The following is an 18,882-nucleotide window of genomic DNA, read 5'->3' as shown; positions in this document are numbered from 1 at the left end:
ATGCAACAATGCAATATTCAGTGTTGACAACTAGATTGTTGTGGACATGTTCCATAAATATTGATGTTAAAGATTTATTTTTTTGTGAAGAAATGTTTAGAAGTAAGTTGATGAATCCAGATGGATCTCTATTACAATCCCCAAAGAGGACACTTTAACTTGATGATTACTTCTATGTGGAGAAATCTGCATTTACACTTGAATATCTTGTTAATTTTTCAACAAGTTTTTAATTATTTTTGTATCCTTTTTTCCAAATAGTTGAAGAAAGACCACTACAAATGAGCAATATTTTGCACTGTTGTACAAGTTCATAAATCAGAAACTGATGACATGTATTTTACTTCTTTACCTCTTTTTTTCAACCAAAAGTGCTTTGCTGTGATTAGGGGGTACTTGAATTAAAAACATGTTCACAGGGGGTACATCACTGAAAAAAGCTTGAGAACCACTGATCATTCCATCATTGAATTCCACATCCTGATATACTGAAGGTCTTAAGTGTTGTACCTGCATACAAATGTTTTGAATTACAAGATTATATTTCTCCTCTTTGTTTGAGAAGAATTGTTGCATGAGGTAGACAGGAAGTCGAATGAAAAAATAAAAGCGCTGTCCAGGTAAAAGTACACAATACTACTAATAAGCGTCAGGTGAGCATGACCCAGAGAAAGTATACACTGCCATGCAAGCTGCACACTGTCTTCTTCATTCTGTCATACTTTCTCTGGATGAAACATCATCAAATGGTTGCTAAACTCTTAAGTGTGTATTTGTGATAGGAAGTAGTACCGACCTTTTCTATGGCCATTCTGTCACGGCCTTGTCTACTATGTTCTTCACCTCGTCCTCCACGCCATCAAGCTGTAATTCCAGCAGGTTCCCCAAGGTGGTGCACTCTCCCATCACCAGCGTTACCATGGGAACGGTCATCCAAGACAACCGCGATCAACTTTCAGGTCGGGTTAATTGCCTTGTGCTCGTCAACACATGGTCATTAGTGGTATTGACGGGCTGGGACGAGACATTGTGGAGACACCTTGGTGGCGTCCATTAGCTGTCCCTGACAGCAGAGTTCTGCAGCTCATTGTCTGCTCACAGGGAGGTCGACACATTCTTCAGCGTTGACTCCAGGCCTGTGTAGACCTCCCACACCCGCACCTCCTTTTGCAGCATCTTCATCTCCTTGACAACAGACAAGAATACATGAGAGTTCATCAGGTGTGCGTTGAAAGGTCCGATCAGACCTTTGCCAGGCGTCTGATCAGACCTTTGCCAGGCGTCTGAGCTCCACCTCCATCTGCTCAACATTGATCTCCTTGGTCCAAGCCTCTTTGATGCTCTGTACGGACATTTTGCGTTGAAGCCACAACTCTGTGTCGTGCTACGGACGTCAGGTGTCATCATACCTTGACAAAAACGAGCATATCCCACACGGCTTTGACGAGTATGATGTCAGAGCGACACTGGCCCAGTTGCTTGTAGTCTGGGAAGCTGACCTCAAACAGCTCGGCCGTAACCTGCAGCGCCTTCATTTCTGCTTACATCGCTGCCAGCAGTCCGTAAGACTGGAGACAAGTACATACATTTGGAATTATGGTGTGAAGTGAATTATATTTATATAGCGCTTTTTCTCTGTAAAGCGCTTTGAGTCACTAAAGTCAAAGCCAATATCTAAGTTCTATTTAAAGCAGTGTGGGTGGCACTGGGAGCAGGTGGTTAAAGGGGAACATTATTAGCAGACCTATGTAAGCGTCAATATATACCTTGATGGTGCAGAAAAAAGACCATATATTTTTTTAACCGATTTCCGAACTCTAAATGGGTGAATTTTGGCGAATTAAACGCCTTTCTGTTTATCGTCTTTTTGCGATGACGTCAGAATGTGACGTCGCCGATGTAACACACCCACCATTTTCATTTTCACATTACAAACACCGGGTCTCAGCTCTGTTATTTTCCGTTTTTTTGACTATTTTTTGGAACCTTGGAGACATCATGCCTGGTGGGTGTGTTGTCGGAGGGTGTAACAACACTAACAGGGAGGGATTCAAGTTGCACCACTGGCCCCAAGATGCCAAAGTGTCTTCCGCCAGACCCCCATTGAATGTGCCTGCCGCCAGACCCCCATTGAATGTGCCTGCCGCCAGACCCCCATTGAATGTGCCAGAGTGTCTGCCGGCAGACCCCCATTGAATGTGCGGTAGTTTCTCCACATTTGACCGGCGGTGCTAAAGCAGACATGGCACAGAGATGTATGGATAACCTGCAGATGCATTTGCAACTATATTACGTTTCCTTCCACCCACATTTAATGCGAAACAAACACTTACCAATCGACGGATTTAAGTTGCTCCAGTGTTAAAAGATGCGAAAGTCCTGATCGTTTGGTCCGCACATTTTACCGGCGATGCTAACGCAGCTATTCGGTCATGCTATGACTACGAATAGCGTCAATAGCTATTTGCTCAATAGCTTCAGTTTCTTCTTCAATATTTTCATACTCCAACCATCTGTTTCAATACATGCGTAATCTGTTGAATCGCTGAAATCCGAGTTTGAATCCGAGCTAATGTCGCTATATCTTGCTGTGGTATTCCCATTGTTTGTTTACATTGGCAGCACTGTGTGACGTCACAGGGAAATGGACAGTGTCTTCGCAGAGAGCCGAAAATAAGGCACTTTAAAGCTTTATTTAGGGATATTCCGAGACCGGTAAAATTTTGAAAAAAAAACTTCAAAAAATACAACAAGCCACTGGGAACTGATTTTTATTGTTTTTAACCCTTTTGAAATTGTGATAATGTTCCCCTTTAAGTGTCTTGCCCAAGGACACAATGGCAGTGACTAGGATGGCAGAAGCGGGGATCGAACCTGGAACCCTCAAGTTGCTGGCACGGCCACTCTACCAACCGAGCTATACCGCATCTTTTATGGAATTAGGATCAAAGCTCATCTCATCTGAAAGTGAGATTTTTTCTTCACTTTTTCATCTCAAATTGTAAATACCGTATTTTTCGGAGTATAAGTCGCACCTGCTGAAAATGCATAATAAAGAAGGAAAAAAACATATATAAGTCGCACTGGGCGAAGTTTATTTGATAAAAGCCAACAGCAAGAATAGACATTTGAAAGGCAATTTAAACTAAATAAAGAATAGTGAAGAACAGGCTGAATAAGTGTAGGTTATATGAGGCATAAATAAGCAACTGCTATGTTAAGCTAACATATTATGGTAAGAGTCATTCAAATAACTATAACATATAGAACATGCTATACCTTTACCAAACTATCTCTCACTCCTAATCCATAAATTCCAAGAAATCTTATACGTCTAGTCTCTTACGTGAATGAGCTATATAATATTATTTGATATTTTATGGTAATGTGTTAACAATTCCACACATAAGTCGCTCCTGAGTATAAGTCGCACCCCCGAAAAAAAATGTGACTTATAGTCTGAAAAATACGGTATTTATCTTCTCACTTTTTGTCTTCAACGATTTTACACCAGGGGTAAAGGAGGATTAGCTCCAAATTCAGCCAGAAAAGTTGGGTCTTGGGCACAGTTGGGAGTTCCAACAGGACAATGACCCCAAACACATGTCAAAAGTGGTAAAGGAATGGCTAAATCAGGCTAGAATGAAGGTTTTAGAATGGCCTTCCCAAAGTCCTGACTTAAAGGTGTGGACAATGTTGAAGAAACAAGTCCATGTCAGAAAAGCAACACATTTAGCTGAACTGCACCAATTTTGTGGGGAAAAATGTAAGCAGAAGCTTGTGGATGGCTACCAAAAGCACCTTTTTGCAGTGAAACTTATCAAAGGACGTGTAAGCAAATATTAACATTGCTGTACGTATACTTTTGCATCTAACACCCACCCCCAGCCAGAAACCAGCCACCTGGCACTAGCTACTTCTAAATCACTAATCCTGGTCTCCATGGCGACAAATAAAGTAAGTTTCTTCCAACTGGCATTATCACTGGAGGACAAATAATAGCTAAACATGCGGAAAAGCAAGATAGCGCTCCTGAATGTAAACAAATGCCATGGGTGGATCTGCACCGGACATCCACTGTAATGATACCAGGTAATGATAAGTGGTACAAGAGCGTATCGAGTCGACAGTATGATTACATCAATCTTTTTTCCTTTTAAAAAAAATCATATTATGTTTATACAGTAAGTAACTATGTCCCTGGACAAATGAGGACTTTGAATATGACCAATTTATGATCCTGTAACTACTTGGTATCGCGTCAATACCTAAATGTGTGTATCATCCAAAACTAATGAAAAGTATCAAAGAAGAGAAGAATAAGTGATTCATACATTTTAACAGAAGTGTAGATAGAAAATGTTAAAAGTGAAAACAGGGCGACACCTACCCTTTACATCATAATTTTTTAATTTTTTTCAGTAGAGCCATAATAAATTCATAAGGGAAGCAAAACTGCATGTTTTTTGTGAGCATCAAGTGCTCCAATCACACAAAAAAAGTTGGAGAAATGATTGGAAACTCAAGACAGCCATGACATCATGCCTTTTACAAGTCTATGTACACTTTTGATCACCACTCTATATATTATATATATATATATATATATATATATATATATGACTTACCAGTCAACTACATTATGACAATTTGTACAAAATGATATCATTTTTTTTTCATTACATGGTCACTCCTGCCTACTTTCTCTTGTTATATTTTTATTCCCATTGTTGCTTTTTATTTTTTATAGTTATTGTCATATTTCTCTATTTTGTTTCCATTTAAACCCCCATTATTTACTTTTTTTAAATTGATCTCAACTCTGTACACTGCTGCTGGAATTAGAATTTTCCTGAAGGAATCAATAAAGTACTATCTATCTATCTATCTATCTATCTATCTATCTATCTATCTATCTATCTATCTATCTATCTAATCCAATTGCAAGTTGGGTTTGGAGAGGTACTGATTGAACTGTCCTGTATGTTTGTTATTCTAGCAGTGCTTTGCAGTGGTGTAGAAATGCACTGCAGACTACTTCCTCATCCTAATGATTACAAATTAGCGGAGCACAACATCAAAGCACAGCAGTTGCTAACCCCTTTGAACATGTCAGCTAGCATTCCTGCCCAAGTACTGTACCCAGCAGGGCAAATGCTGCATTTGTACTTTTCATGTTGTGGCCTGTTACTCTTCTTAATTCAGTCTATTTTACAGCTCACCTTATCAATTTCTTTATAAGGCTCCTCCACGCTCATCCTGAAAATGACTCCAGTTCGAAACTTCTCTCTGAACTCAAACTGTTTCACCTGCAATTCCAAAAAGAACATTAACACAGCTCCAAAGTGCCTGCTGCAGTAATGTCTGATGTGTTCAGGAAAAAGGAGAAGGTTGCAAGTCAAGGGACTCACAATCACACACACTCACACTCACCTCAAAACGGACACATTTCCTGCGAACGACCGACACTTCCTTCGACTGCAGCGGCGCCACTTCATGTTTGACCCTGGAAGACATTTTCTTCAAACTCTTCCACTTCTCCGGCAGCTCCTGTATTTCATTTTGAAGACACACAGTACACATGGTGACACACACACACACACACACACACACACACACACACACACACACACACACACACACACACACACACACACAGACACACACACACACACACACACACACACACACACACACACACACACACACACACACACACACACTAGTGTACGTGAGTATGAGTGCACACACTTCCAGCTGTGCGGAGACGCTCTCCGGCAGTTGTTGTCCGTAGGTCTTGAGAAGCTGAGCTGTGGATTTGAGAGGCTTGAAGTCTTCATTGCTGATCTGTCTGTCTCTCATGGCCTTGAGGTGTCTCATTATGTCCAGCAGGCTGCCATCTGACACCCTGTTGGACAGACCCTGAGTCGTGTGGTGGACGAAAGAGGAGAGTTCCGTCACGCTGCAGGACACAGAAGGACAACACATAGTCTTGCACGTGTCCCACACAGGTGGACCTGACAGGTAGTCCTGCTTGGATGTTCGCCATGAGCAGAAACACAATTAAAAGTAGGACACGTTAAGGTCAAGATCTACTAGGAAGCAAATAAGTGCTAAATAGCCTGAGGTGTACTATTAACAAGCTTTCTACTAAGAGTTAGGGTTAGGGTGTGTGATTCAAATTTTATGAAAAAGGCTGAAAATAAGCCAGGGGTTCAGGGTCTGGGGGGTGCAGGTCCAGGTCCAGGTCCAGGTCTAGGGCTTTAGTGGATTCTTCTGTGGATTTCATCGCCAATTTCTGTCTATTCGACTCCCTGTCCACTTCTAAGTGCTTCAAATGCAAAATTAATAAAGAGTACCGTATTTTTCGGACTATAAGTCGCAGTTTTTTTCATAGTTTGGCCGGGGGTGCGACTTATACTCAGGTGCGACTTATGTGTGAAATGATTAACACGTTATCGTAAAATATCAAATAATATTATTTATCTCATTCACGTAAGAGACTAGACGTATAAGATTTCATGGGATTTATGGATTAGGAGTGAGAGATAGTTTGGTAAAGGTATAGCATGTTCTATATGTTATAGTTATTTGAATGACTCTTACCATAATATGTTAGGTTAACATAGCAGTTGCTTATTTATGCCTCATATAACCTACACTTATTCAGCCTGTTCTTCACTATTCTTTATTTAGTTTAAATTGCCTTCCAAATTTCTATTCTTAGTGTTGGATTTAATCAAATACATTTCCCCCAAAAATGCGACTTATATTCCAGTGCGACTTATATATGTTTTTTCCTCCTTCATTGTGCATTTTCGGCAGGTGCGACTTATACTCCGAAAAATGCGGTACAAACAATGTTTATTCTATGATAAACTTCCTTTTTCTAAATAGCCATTTGTGATTTGTAGCATGAAATAAATATATTGTTCATGTTTCAAAATGATTTAACAATTCAATGTCAAAATAAAAAAAGGAGAAATAATGAACAAAATTTCTTGTTGTAAAACACGAACTAAAATTTGATGACCCGCCCTATCTTGCCTCTGATTGGCCTGTCCCTAATGTTTTGCCCTAATCTTAACCAATGGTGACGCATCATAGTGACCAACCAATCATGGATGTTCTTATACGTAAACCAACCAATCATTATTAAATATAGTTTGTCTCCTGCCCGTGGAGTTGCTTCGCTATTTAGCTTCCATTTTTTAACTCCATCATTTTTAAAAGGAAAACTTAGTTTTTACCACTGGATGATCAAAAATGCTACTCATTAGGGGAAGACCGTAGTTGTTGGCAGGTAATGAAAAGGGCCGGATCAAGACTTTAACACACATTGGAGGTCGGAAAAAACAAAGAAAAACTGATAAAAAAAAAATGTTTACAGAGATAAAAAAAAGACAGATTTCCGACTATAGACGTAAGAATCACATTACAAGTAGAATTACAATTTAGAATGCATAAAAATGAGAAAAAAACATGTGTTGTTGTCTTACATAGAGATTGTGAATGATAGGCACAATTCCAAAGAAAGTGCACTTCCCCTTCAACCCTTCTATTATGTTGAGGGTCAATTTGACCCATTTCAGTTTTTGTGTTGATCAAAGTACTGGTTATCCTTTCTTGTTCTTGCTGAAATCTGGTGACTTTTCCTCATCTAGGGTCATGAACTGGTGTGTAAAATCTGGACACTTTGTTGTGTAGTGGAATGTTTGTGCAGAGTTTGTATAAAAAGATGATGTTGCGGGTCATTTTGACCCAGGCGCTTTAATAAATAGCTCTTCAGATCCAAAAATAAACATGTCTCCTTGATGTACTTTTTACTTTGATGTACAATTGTTTGTATTTTGATTGTCTCTGAGACCCAGAGCCAGGTGTGTGAAGAGAGGGAACTTTCTCACACTTGTCCTTGTCTCCTCAGATATAGCAGTTAGCAGTTAGCATTCCATGACCCACAATGCACTTTTGCCAAGACCCTCCCCCGCCAAATTCTTATTGGTTGACGTGTGTGTGACGATTGCTGATATTTTCTTCGTCTCTTCCGCGAATGAGATAAATAATATTATTTCATATTTTACAGTAATGTGTTAATCATTTCACACATAAGTCGCACCCCCGGCCAAACTATGAATAAGACTGCGACTTGTAGTCCGAAAAATACGGTATTTGTCATTTTCATGGTTATTAAAGTACAGGACGAAGTGTGTTCCTTGACAGGAAGGTGTAGTTTTGTCTCAAAATACAGGATTGATTGATTGATACTTTTATTAGTAGATTGCACAGTACAGTACATATTCCGTACAATTGAGCACTAAATGGTAACACCCCAATAAGTTTTTCAACTTGTTTAAGTCGGGGTCCACGTTATTTAATTCATGGATACTTCCAGGTTTCAAAGGACTTTATCTTGTAATCCTGGAGGACTGTTAGTATGTTGAAAGACATGCTGATGTTGATGTTCCTCATGATGCTGCACACTTTGCTATTCAGTCAGGGATAGACGTGTGTCGGACCTTTTAGTGGGTCGCACATCGCTAGAGGAAGTGTGTCAAAAAGCAGACTTGCACGCCTGCGCCTGACCTCTGCTTGACGTGGTCCAGCAGGTGCTCCTTCAGCATCCAGCTCCGTCTCTTGATGACGTTCATCAGCGTGCACTTGAAGGGTCTGAGGTCCAGCAGCAACCAGCCACAAAACACCTTCCTCTCCTCCATCTGGCTCACTCGCTCATGCAGAGACTTAAAGACGTGGATCTGCCGGGGAGAAGCAGTTTATTCACGGACATAACTGACCCGAGTCGGCAAAATAGAAGCTGAGATCACCTGTTCTTTGAAGTTTTCCAGAGTGGGAGGGTTCTTCTTCAGGTGGTGCAGCTCAGCCTCCTCTGTGCTCAGCATGCGGCCGCACAGCACAAACTGCCGCAGGAAGTCTGACCTGTAGAAGGGAAGAAGGTCTCTAACACCACTCAAGGAGAGTTTTACACCTGCGCCACATTCTCACCTGTCATCAGTCCACAGGTATTGGTAGCTGGTCAACGCTTCTTCGTATTCTCTGACCTGCACAAGCCTGCAGCTGTTAGTGTGTCAGGTGTGCAGACCGCCAGGTACTCACCTTGTTGGTGGCTGTTAGTGTGTCAGGTGTGCAGACCGCCAGGTACTCACCTTGTTGGTGGCTGTTAGTGTGTCAGGTGTGCAGACCGCCAGGTACTCACCTTGTTGGTGGCTGTTAGTGTGTCAGGTGTGCAGACCGCCAGGTACTCACCTTGTTGGTGGCTGTTAGTGTGTCAGGTGTGCAGACCGCCAGGTACTCACCTTGTTGGTGGCTGTTAGTGTGTCAGGTGTGCAGACCGCCAGGTACTCACCTTGTTGGTGGCTGTTAGTGTGTCAGGTGTGCAGACCTCCAGGTACTCACCTTGTTGGTGGCTGTTAGTGTGTCAGGTGTGCAGACCGCCAGGTACTCACCTTGTTGGTGGCTGTTAGTGTGTCAGGTGTGCAGACCGCCAGGTACTCACCTTGTTGGTGGCTGTTAGTGTGTCAGGTGTGCAGACCGCCAGGTACTCACCTTGTTGGTGGCTGTTAGTGTGTCAGGTGTGCAGACCGCCAGGTACTCACCTTGTTGGTGGCTGTTAGTGTGTCAGGTGTGCAGACCGCCAGGTACTCACCTTGTTGGTGGCTGTTAGTGTGTCAGGTGTGCAGACCGCCAGGTACTCACCTTGTTGGTGGCTGTTAGTGTGTCAGGTGTGCAGACCGCCAGGTACTCACCTTGTTGGTGGCTGTTAGTGTGTCAGGTGTGCAGACCGCCAGGTACTCACCTTGTTGGTGGCTGTTAGTGTGTCAGGTGTGCAGACCTCCAGGTACTCACCTTGTTGGTGGCTGTTAGTGTGTCAGGTGTGCAGACCGCCAGGTACTCACCTTGTTGGTGGCTGTTAGTGTGTCAGGTGTGCAGACCGCCAGGTACTCACCTTGTTGGTGGCTGTTAGTGTGTCAGGTGTGCAGACCGCCAGGTACTCACCTTGTTGGTGGCTGTTAGTGTGTCAGGTGTGCAGACCGCCAGGTACTCACCTTGTTGGTGGCTGTTAGTGTGTCAGGTGTGCAGACCGCCAGGTACTCACCTTGTTGGTGGCTGTTAGTGTGTCAGGTGTGCAGACCGCCAGGTACTCACCTTGTTGGTGGCTGTTAGTGTGTCAGGTGTGCAGACCTCCAGGTACTCACCTTGTTGGTGGCTGTTAGTGTGTCAGGTGTGCAGACCGCCAGGTACTCACCTTGTTGGTGGCTGTTAGTGTGTCAGGTGTGCAGACCGCCAGGTACTCACCTTGTTGGTGGCTGTTAGTGTGTCAGGTGTGCAGACCGCCAGGTACTCACCTTGTTGGTGGCTGTTAGTGTGTCAGGTGTGCAGACCGCCAGGTACTCACCTTGTTGGTGGCTGTTAGTGTGTCAGGTGTGCAGACCGCCAGGTACTCACCTTGTTGGTGGCTGTTAGTGTGTCAGGTGTGCAGACCGCCAGGTACTCACCTTGTTGGTGGCTGTTAGTGTGTCAGGTGTGCAGACCGCCAGGTACTCACCTTGTTGGTGGCTGTTAGTGTGTCAGGTGTGCAGACCGCCAGGTACTCACCTTGTTGGTGGCTGTTAGTGTGTCAGGTGTGCAGACCTCCAGGTACTCACCTTGTTGGTGGCTGTTAGTGTGTCAGGTGTGCAGACCGCCAGGTACTCACCTTGTTGGTGGCTGTTAGTGTGTCAGGTGTGCAGACCGCCAGGTACTCACCTTGTTGGTGGCTGTTAGTGTGTCAGGTGTGCAGACCGCCAGGTACTCACCTTGTTGGTGGCTGTTAGTGTGTCAGGTGTGCAGACCGCCAGGTACTCACCTTGTTGGTGGCTGTTAGTGTGTCAGGTGTGCAGACCGCCAGGTACTCACCTTGTTGGTGGCTGTTAGTGTGTCAGGTGTGCAGACCGCCAGGTACTCACCTTGTTGGTGGCTGTTAGTGTGTCAGGTGTGCAGACCGCCAGGTACTCACCTTGTTGGTGGCTGTTAGTGTGTCAGGTGTGCAGACCGCCAGGTACTCACCTTGTTGGTGGCTGTTAGTGTGTCAGGTGTGCAGACCTCCAGGTACTCACCTTGTTGGTGGCTGTTAGTGTGTCAGGTGTGCAGACCGCCAGGTACTCACCTTGTTGGTGGCTGTTAGTGTGTCAGGTGTGCAGACCGCCAGGTACTCACCTTGTTGGTGGCTGTTAGTGTGTCAGGTGTGCAGACCGCCAGGTACTCACCTTGTTGGTGGCTGTTAGTGTGTCAGGTGTGCAGACCGCCAGGTACTCACCTTGTTGGTGGCTGTTAGTGTGTCAGGTGTGCAGACCGCCAGGTACTCACCTTGTTGGTGGCTGTTAGTGTGTCAGGTGTGCAGACCGCCAGGTACTCACCTTGTTGGTGGCTGTTAGTGTGTCAGGTGTGAAGACCGCCAGGTACTCACCTTGTTGGTGGCTGTTAGTGTGTCAGGTGTGCAGACCGCCAGGTACTCACCTTGTTGGTGGCTGTTAGTGTGTCAGGTGTGCAGGCCGCCAGGTACTCACCTTGTTGGTGGCTGTTAGTGTGTCAGGTGTGCAGACCGCCAGGTACTCACCTTGTTGGTGGCTGTTAGTGTGTCAGGTGTGCAGACCGCCAGGTACTCACCTTGTTGGTGGCTGTTAGTGTGTCAGGTGTGCAGACCGCCAGGTACTCACCTTGTTGGTGGCTGTTAGTGTGTCAGGTGTGCAGACCGCCAGGTACTCACCTTGTTGGTGGCTGTTAGTGTGTCAGGTGTGCAGACCGCCAGGTACTCACCTTGTTGGTGGCTGTTAGTGTGTCAGGTGTGCAGACCGCCAGGTACTCACCTTGTTGGTGGCTGTTAGTGTGTCAGGTGTGCAGACCGCCAGGTACTCACCTTGTTGGTGGCTGTTAGTGTGTCAGGTGTGCAGACCGCCAGGTACTCACCTTGTTGGTGGCTGTTAGTGTGTCAGGTGTGCAGACCGCCAGGTACTCACCTTGTTGGTGGCTGTTAGTGTGTCAGGTGTGCAGACCGCCAGGTACTCACCTTGTTGGTGGCTGTTAGTGTGTCAGGTGTGCAGACCGCCAGGTACTCACCTTGTTGGTGGCTGTTAGTGTGTCAGGTGTGCAGACCGCCAGGTACTCACCTTGTTGGTGGCTGTTAGTGTGTCAGGTGTGCAGACCTCCAGGTACTCACCTTGTTGGTGGCTGTTAGTGTGTCAGGTGTGCAGACCGCCAGGTACTCACCTTGTTGGTGGCTGTTAGTGTGTCAGGTGTGCAGACCGCCAGGTACTCACCTTGTTGGTGGCTGTTAGTGTGTCAGGTGTGCAGACCGCCAGGTACTCACCTTGTTGGTGGCTGTTAGTGTGTCAGGTGTGCAGACCGCCAGGTACTCACCTTGTTGGTGGCTGTTAGTGTGTCAGGTGTGCAGACCGCCAGGTACTCACCTTGTTGGTGGCTGTTAGTGTGTCAGGTGTGCAGACCGCCAGGTACTCACCTTGTTGGTGGCTGTTAGTGTGTCAGGTGTGCAGACCGCCAGGTACTCACCTTGTTGGTGGCTGTTAGTGTGTCAGGTGTGCAGACCGCCAGGTACTCACCTTGTTGGTGGCTGTTAGTGTGTCAGGTGTGCAGACCGCCAGGTACTCACCTTGTTGGTGGCTGTTAGTGTGTCAGGTGTGCAGACCGCCAGGTACTCACCTTGTTGGTGGCTGTTAGTGTGTCAGGTGTGCAGACCTCCAGGTACTCACCTTGTTGGTGGCTGTTAGTGTGTCAGGTGTGCAGACCTCCAGGTACTCACCTTGTTGGTGGCTGCACGTGCTCGGGAGCGTAAAGTCCAGCACATTTCTGACAATTCCTTCATTTGGTTGACGTCGCTCTGCAAGAATAGATGCATTGTGTCTTTCAACCTTCTTTGTGTTTATATATATATATATATATATATATATATATATATAAATGGGAAGCACTTGTATAACGCTTTTCTACCTTCAAGGTACTTGATGGAGGGAGCTGCCATGCAAGGCACTAACCAGCACCCATCAGGAGCAAGGGTGAAGTTTCTTGCTCAAGGACACAACGGACGTGACGAGGTTGGTAAAAGGTGGGGATTGAACCAGGAACCCTCAGGTTGCTGGCACGGCCACTCTCCCAACCGCGCCACGCCGTCCCCATGTAGCCCTAAATCACCAGTGTCTCAAAAGGCTGCACAAGTCACAACGACATCCTGGCCTCAGATCCCACATCAGGGCAAGGAAAAACTCAACCCGATGTGATGACAATGTGAAACCTTGGAGGGGACTGCAGATATGTATGTATGTGCTGTACTATTGTATGCATGTGCTGTACTACTGCTGTACTATTGTATGCATGTGCTGTACTATTGTATGTATGTGCTGTACTATTGTATGCATGTGCAGTACTATTGTATGCATGTGCTGTATTATTGTATGCATGTGCTGTACTATTGTATGCATGTGCTGTACTATTGTATGCATGTGCTGTACTATTGTATGCATGTGCTGTACTATTGTATGCATGTGCTGTACTATTGTATGCATGTGCTGTACTATTGTATGCATGTGCTGTACTATTGTATGCATGTGCTGTACTATTGTATGCACGTGCTGTACTATTGTATGCACGTGCTGTACTATTGTATGCACGTTCTGTACTATTGTATGTATGTGCTGTACTATTGTATGCACGTTCTGTACTATTGTATGCACGTTCTGTACTATTTTATGCATGTTCTGTACTATTGTATGCATGTGCTGTACTATTTTATGCACGTTCTGTACTATTGTATGCACGTTCTGTACTATTTTATGCATGTTCTGTACTATTGTATGCATGTGCTGTACTATTGTATGCACGTGCTGTACTATTTTATGCACGTGCTGTACTATTGTATGCACGTTCTGTACTATTGTATGTATGTGCTGTACTATTGTATGCACGTTCTGTACTATTGTATGCACGTTCTGTACTATTTTATGCATGTTCTGTACTATTGTATGCATGTGCTGTACTATTTTATGCATGTTCTGTACTATTGTATGCACGTTCTGTACTATTTTATGCACGTTCTGTACTATTGTATGCACGTTCTGTACTATTGTATGCACGTTCTGTACTATTTTATGCATGTTCTGTACTATTGTATGCATGTGCTGTACTATTGTATGCATGTGCTGTACTATTTTATGCATGTTCTGTACTATTGTATGCATGTGCTGTACTATTGTATGCATGTGCTGTACTATTGCATGCGTGTGCTGTACTATTGTATGCGTGTGCTGTACTATTGTATGCGTGTGCTGTACTATTGTATGCATGTGCTGTACTATTGTATGCATGTGCTGTACTATTGTATGCATGTGCTGTACTATTGTATGCATGTGCTGTACTATTGTATGCACGTGCTGTACTATTGTATGCACGTGCTGTACTATTGTATGCACGTTCTGTACTATTGTATGCACGTTCTGTACTATTTTATGCATGTTCTGTACTATTGTATGCATGTGTTGTACTATTGTATGCATGTGTTGTACTATTGTATGCATGTGCTGTACTATTGTATGCATGTGCTGTACTATTGTATGCATGTGTTGTACTATTGTATGCATGTGCTGTACTATTGTATGCACGTGCTGTACTATTGTATGCACGTGCTGTACTATTGCATGCATGTGCTGTACTATTGTATGCATGTGCTGTACTATTGTATGCATGTGCTGTACTATTGTATGCATGTGCTGTACTATTGTATGCATGTGCTGTACTATTGTATGCATGTGTTGTACTATTGTATGCATGTGCTGTACTATTGTATGCATGTGCTGTACTATTGTATGCATGTGTTGTACTATTGTATGCATGTGCTGTACTATTGTATGCATGTGCTGTACTATTGTATGCGTGTGCTGTACTATTGTATGCGTGTGCTGTACTATTGTATGCGTGTGCTGTACTATTGTATGCGTGTGCTGTACTATTGTATGCACGTGCTGTACTATTGTATGCACGTGCTGTACTATTGTATGCGTGTGCTGTACTATTGTATGCGTGTGCTGTACTATTGTATGCGTGTGCTGTACTATTGTATGCATGTGTTGTACTATTGTATGCATGTGTTGTACTATTGTATGCATGTGCTGTACTATTGTATGCATGTGCTGTACTATTGTATGCATGTGCTGTACTATTGTATGCATGTGCTGTACTATTGTATGCATGTGCTGTACTATTGTATGCATGTGTTGTACTATTGTATGCATGTGTTGTACTATTGTATGCATGTGCTGTACTATTGTATGCATGTGCTGTACTATTGTATGCATGTGCTGTACTATTGTATGCATGTGTTGTACTATTACATGCATGTGCTGTACTATTGTATGCATGTGCTGTACTATTGCATGCATGTGCTGTACTATTGTATGTGTGTGCTGTACTATTGTATGCGTGTGCTGTACTATTGTATGCATGTGCTGTACTATTGTATGCATGTGCTGTACTATAGTATGCATGTGCTGTACTATTGTATGCATGCGCTGTACTATTGTATGCATGTGTTGTACTATTGTATGCATGTGCTGTACTATTGTATGCATGTGCTGTACTATTGTATGCACGTGCTGTACTATTGTATGCGTGTGCTGTACTATTGTATGCGTGTGCTGTACTATTGTATGCATGTGCTGTACTATTGTATGCATGTGCTGTACTATTGTATGCATGTGCTGTACTATTGTATGCATGTGCTGTACTATTGTATGCATGTGCTGTACTATTGTATGCGTGTGCTGTACTATTGTATGCGTGTGCTGTACTATTGTATGCGTGTGCTGTACTATTGTATGCATGTGCTGTACTATTGTATGCATGTGCTGTACTATTGTATGCATGTGCTGTACTATTGTATGCATGTGCTGTACTATTGTATGCGTGTGCTGTACTATTGTATGCGTGTGCTGTACTATTGTATGCGTGTGCTGTACTATTGTATGCGTGTGCTGTACTATTGTATGCGTGTGCTGTACTATTGTATGCGTGTGCTGTACTATTGTATGCGTGTGCTGTACTATTGTATGCATGTGCTGTACTATTGTATGCATGTGCTGTACTATTGTATGCGTGTGCTGTACTATTGTATGCGTGTGCTGTACTATTGTATGCGTGTGCTGTACTATTGTATGCACGTGCTGTACTATTGTATGCACGTGCTGTACTATTGTATGCGTGTGCTGTACTATTGTATGCGTGTGCTGTACTATTGTATGCATGTGCTGTACTATTGTATGCACGTGCTGTACTATTGTATGCGTGTGCTGTACTATTGTATGCGTGTGCTGTACTATTGTATGCATGTGCTGTACTATTGTATGCGTGTGCTGTACTATGGTATGCGTGTGCTGTACTATTGTATGCGTGTGCTGTACTATTGTATGCATGTGCTGTACTATTGTATGCATGTGCTGTACTATTGTATGCATGTGCTGTACTATTGTATGCACGTGCTGTACTATTGTATGCGTGTGCTGTACTATTGTATGCATGTGCTGTACTATTGTATGCATGTGCTGTACTATTGTATGCGTGTGCTGTACTATTGTATGCGTGTGCTGTACTATTGTATGCGTGTGCTGTACTATTGTATGCACGTGCTGTACTATTGTATGCGTGTGCTGTACTATTGTATGCGTGTGCTGTACTATTGTATGCGTGTGCTGTACTATTGTATGCACGTGCTGTACTATTGTATGCACGTGCTGTACTATTGTATGCGTGTGCTGTACTATTGTATGCGTGTGCTGTACTATTGTATGCGTGTGCTGTACTATTGTATGCGTGTGCTGTACTATTGTATGCATGTGCTGTACTATTGTATGCATGTGCTGTACTATTGTATGCATGTGTTGTACTATTGTATGCATGTGCTGTACTATTGTATGCATGTGCTGTACTATTGTATGCATGTGCTGTACTATTGTATGCATGTGCTGTACTATTGTATGCATGTGCTGTACTATTGTATGCATGTGTTGTACTATTGTATGCATGTGTTGTACTATTGTATGCATGTGCTGTACTATTGTATGCATGTGCTGTACTATTGTATGCATGTGCTGTACTATTGTATGCATGTGCTGTACTATTGTATGCATGTGTTGTACTATTACATGCATGTGCTGTACTATTGTATGCATGTGCTGTACTATTGCATGCATGTGCTGTACTATTGTATGTGTGTGCTGTACTATTGTATGCGTGTGCTGTACTATTGTATGCATGTGCTGTACTATCGTATGCATGTGCTGTACTATAGTATGCATGCGCTGTACTATTGTATGCATGCGCTGTACTATTGTATGCATGTGTTGTACTATTGTATGCATGTGCTGTACTATTGTATGCACGTGCTGTACTATTGTATGCACGTGCTGTACTATTGTATGCGTGTGCTGTACTATTGTATGCGTGTGCTGTACTATTGTATGCATGTGCTGTACTATTGTATGCATGTGCTGTACTATTGTATGCATGTGCTGTACTATTGTATGCATGTGCTGTACTATTGTATGCGTGTGCTGTACTATTGTATGCGTGTGCTGTACTATTGTATGCGTGTGCTGTACTATTGTATGCATGTGCTGTACTATTGTATGCATGTGCTGTACTATTGTATGCATGTGCTGTACTATTGTATGCATGTGCTGTACTATTGTATGCGTGTGCTGTACTATTGTATGCATGTGCTGTACTATTGTATGCGTGTGCTGTACTATTGTATGCGTGTGCTGTACTATTGTATGCGTGTGCTGTACTATTGTATGCGTGTGCTGTACTATTGTATGCGTGTGCTGTACTATTGTATGCATGTGCTGTACTATTGTATGCATGTGCTGTACTATTGTATGCATGTGCTGTACTATTGTATGCGTGTGCTGTACTATTGTATGCGTGTGCTGTACTATTGTATGCATGTGCTGTACTATTGTATGCACGTGCTGTACTATTGTATGCGTGTGCTGTACTATTGCATGCGTGTGCTGTACTATTGTATGCATGTGCTGTACTATTGTATGCACGTGCTGTACTATTGTATGCGTGTGCTGTACTATTGTATGCGTGTGCTGTACTATTGTATGCATGTGCTGTACTATTGTATGCATGTGCTGTACTATTGTATGCGTGTGCTGTACTATTGTATGCATGTGCTGTACTATTGTATGCATGTGCTGCACAAATGCACCTGATAGTCGTCCCGACGTGTGTGCCTCGCCACTCTGGGTATGAACGAGGCCTGGTTGATGATGTCATCCACCATCTTATCCACGAGGTCCAGAAAGTTGCCCGTGTGGCTGCAGTCCAGCGGAGGATCAAAGCACACGCCGTGGTCATTCAGCACCAAACGGAGCTCAAACAGCGGGGCGATACGCCGGGCTGCATGGGTGTTATCCAGCAGGTATCGCAGCGAGCAGCGGGTGGTCCCACACAAGCCTGACAAGACCAGCTGGTCCACATGATCCAGGTACGCCCGCCACTCGCCGCTGCTCACGTCGGCCACGCCCAGGAGAGACAGGTTGTCCTGGAAAAGCAAAGACATGAGGAACACCTTATTTACCACACGCTAAACAGAGTGTGCAATCTATAGCACTTTGGTACTATTAGCGGGTGTCCAGCATGCCATTACTGAGACTGCAAGTGCAATTCCAAAGTGGTGCAGACCTCGTTATGTAAAGGATATTGCATGTACTTCATGGGGCAGACTGCACATTCATGTTTTCATTTTACATGTGGCCTTCTCTAACATGCAGGACACAACCAACACTTTTGAAGTCCAAAGTGCATCTAAAACAGAAC

The 18,882-nt window shown here is 43.8% G+C and overlaps 2 protein-coding genes across 2 annotated transcripts in view; both read right to left on the bottom strand.

Annotated features, from left to right (window-relative positions):
* Positions 1–281: 281 nt before the first annotated feature.
* On the bottom strand, positions 282–6,049 carry LOC133567906 (dynein axonemal heavy chain 11-like). The gene is given in 8 exon segments (XM_061919522.1): positions 282–973; positions 1,049–1,185; positions 1,271–1,342; positions 1,410–1,520; positions 5,223–5,309; positions 5,434–5,550; positions 5,752–5,962; positions 6,018–6,049. Coding segments are annotated over 8 exon segments (939 nt in total). The 3' UTR covers positions 282–801.
* Positions 6,050–8,384: 2,335 nt separating this feature from the next.
* LOC133567905 (dynein beta chain, ciliary-like) overlaps positions 8,385–18,882 on the bottom strand; it is a 29,864-nt gene continuing 19,366 nt past the window's right edge. Inside the window, exons 12-16 of the mRNA XM_061919521.1 lie at positions 18,272–18,607; positions 12,812–12,889; positions 9,001–9,056; positions 8,823–8,934; positions 8,385–8,753 (exon numbers count right to left, since the gene is read on the bottom strand). Of these exons, the coding sequence (XP_061775505.1) occupies positions 8,538–8,753; positions 8,823–8,934; positions 9,001–9,056; positions 12,812–12,889; positions 18,272–18,607 (798 nt within the window). The 3' untranslated portion in view covers positions 8,385–8,537. The remainder of the gene's footprint in view (positions 8,754–8,822; positions 8,935–9,000; positions 9,057–12,811; positions 12,890–18,271; positions 18,608–18,882) is intronic.

Source organism: Nerophis ophidion, linkage group LG14 (assembly GCF_033978795.1).
Source record: "Nerophis ophidion isolate RoL-2023_Sa linkage group LG14, RoL_Noph_v1.0, whole genome shotgun sequence".
NCBI classification, from domain to species: domain Eukaryota; kingdom Metazoa; phylum Chordata; class Actinopteri; order Syngnathiformes; family Syngnathidae; genus Nerophis; species Nerophis ophidion.
This window is presented reverse-complemented; position numbering and strand designations above follow the sequence as displayed.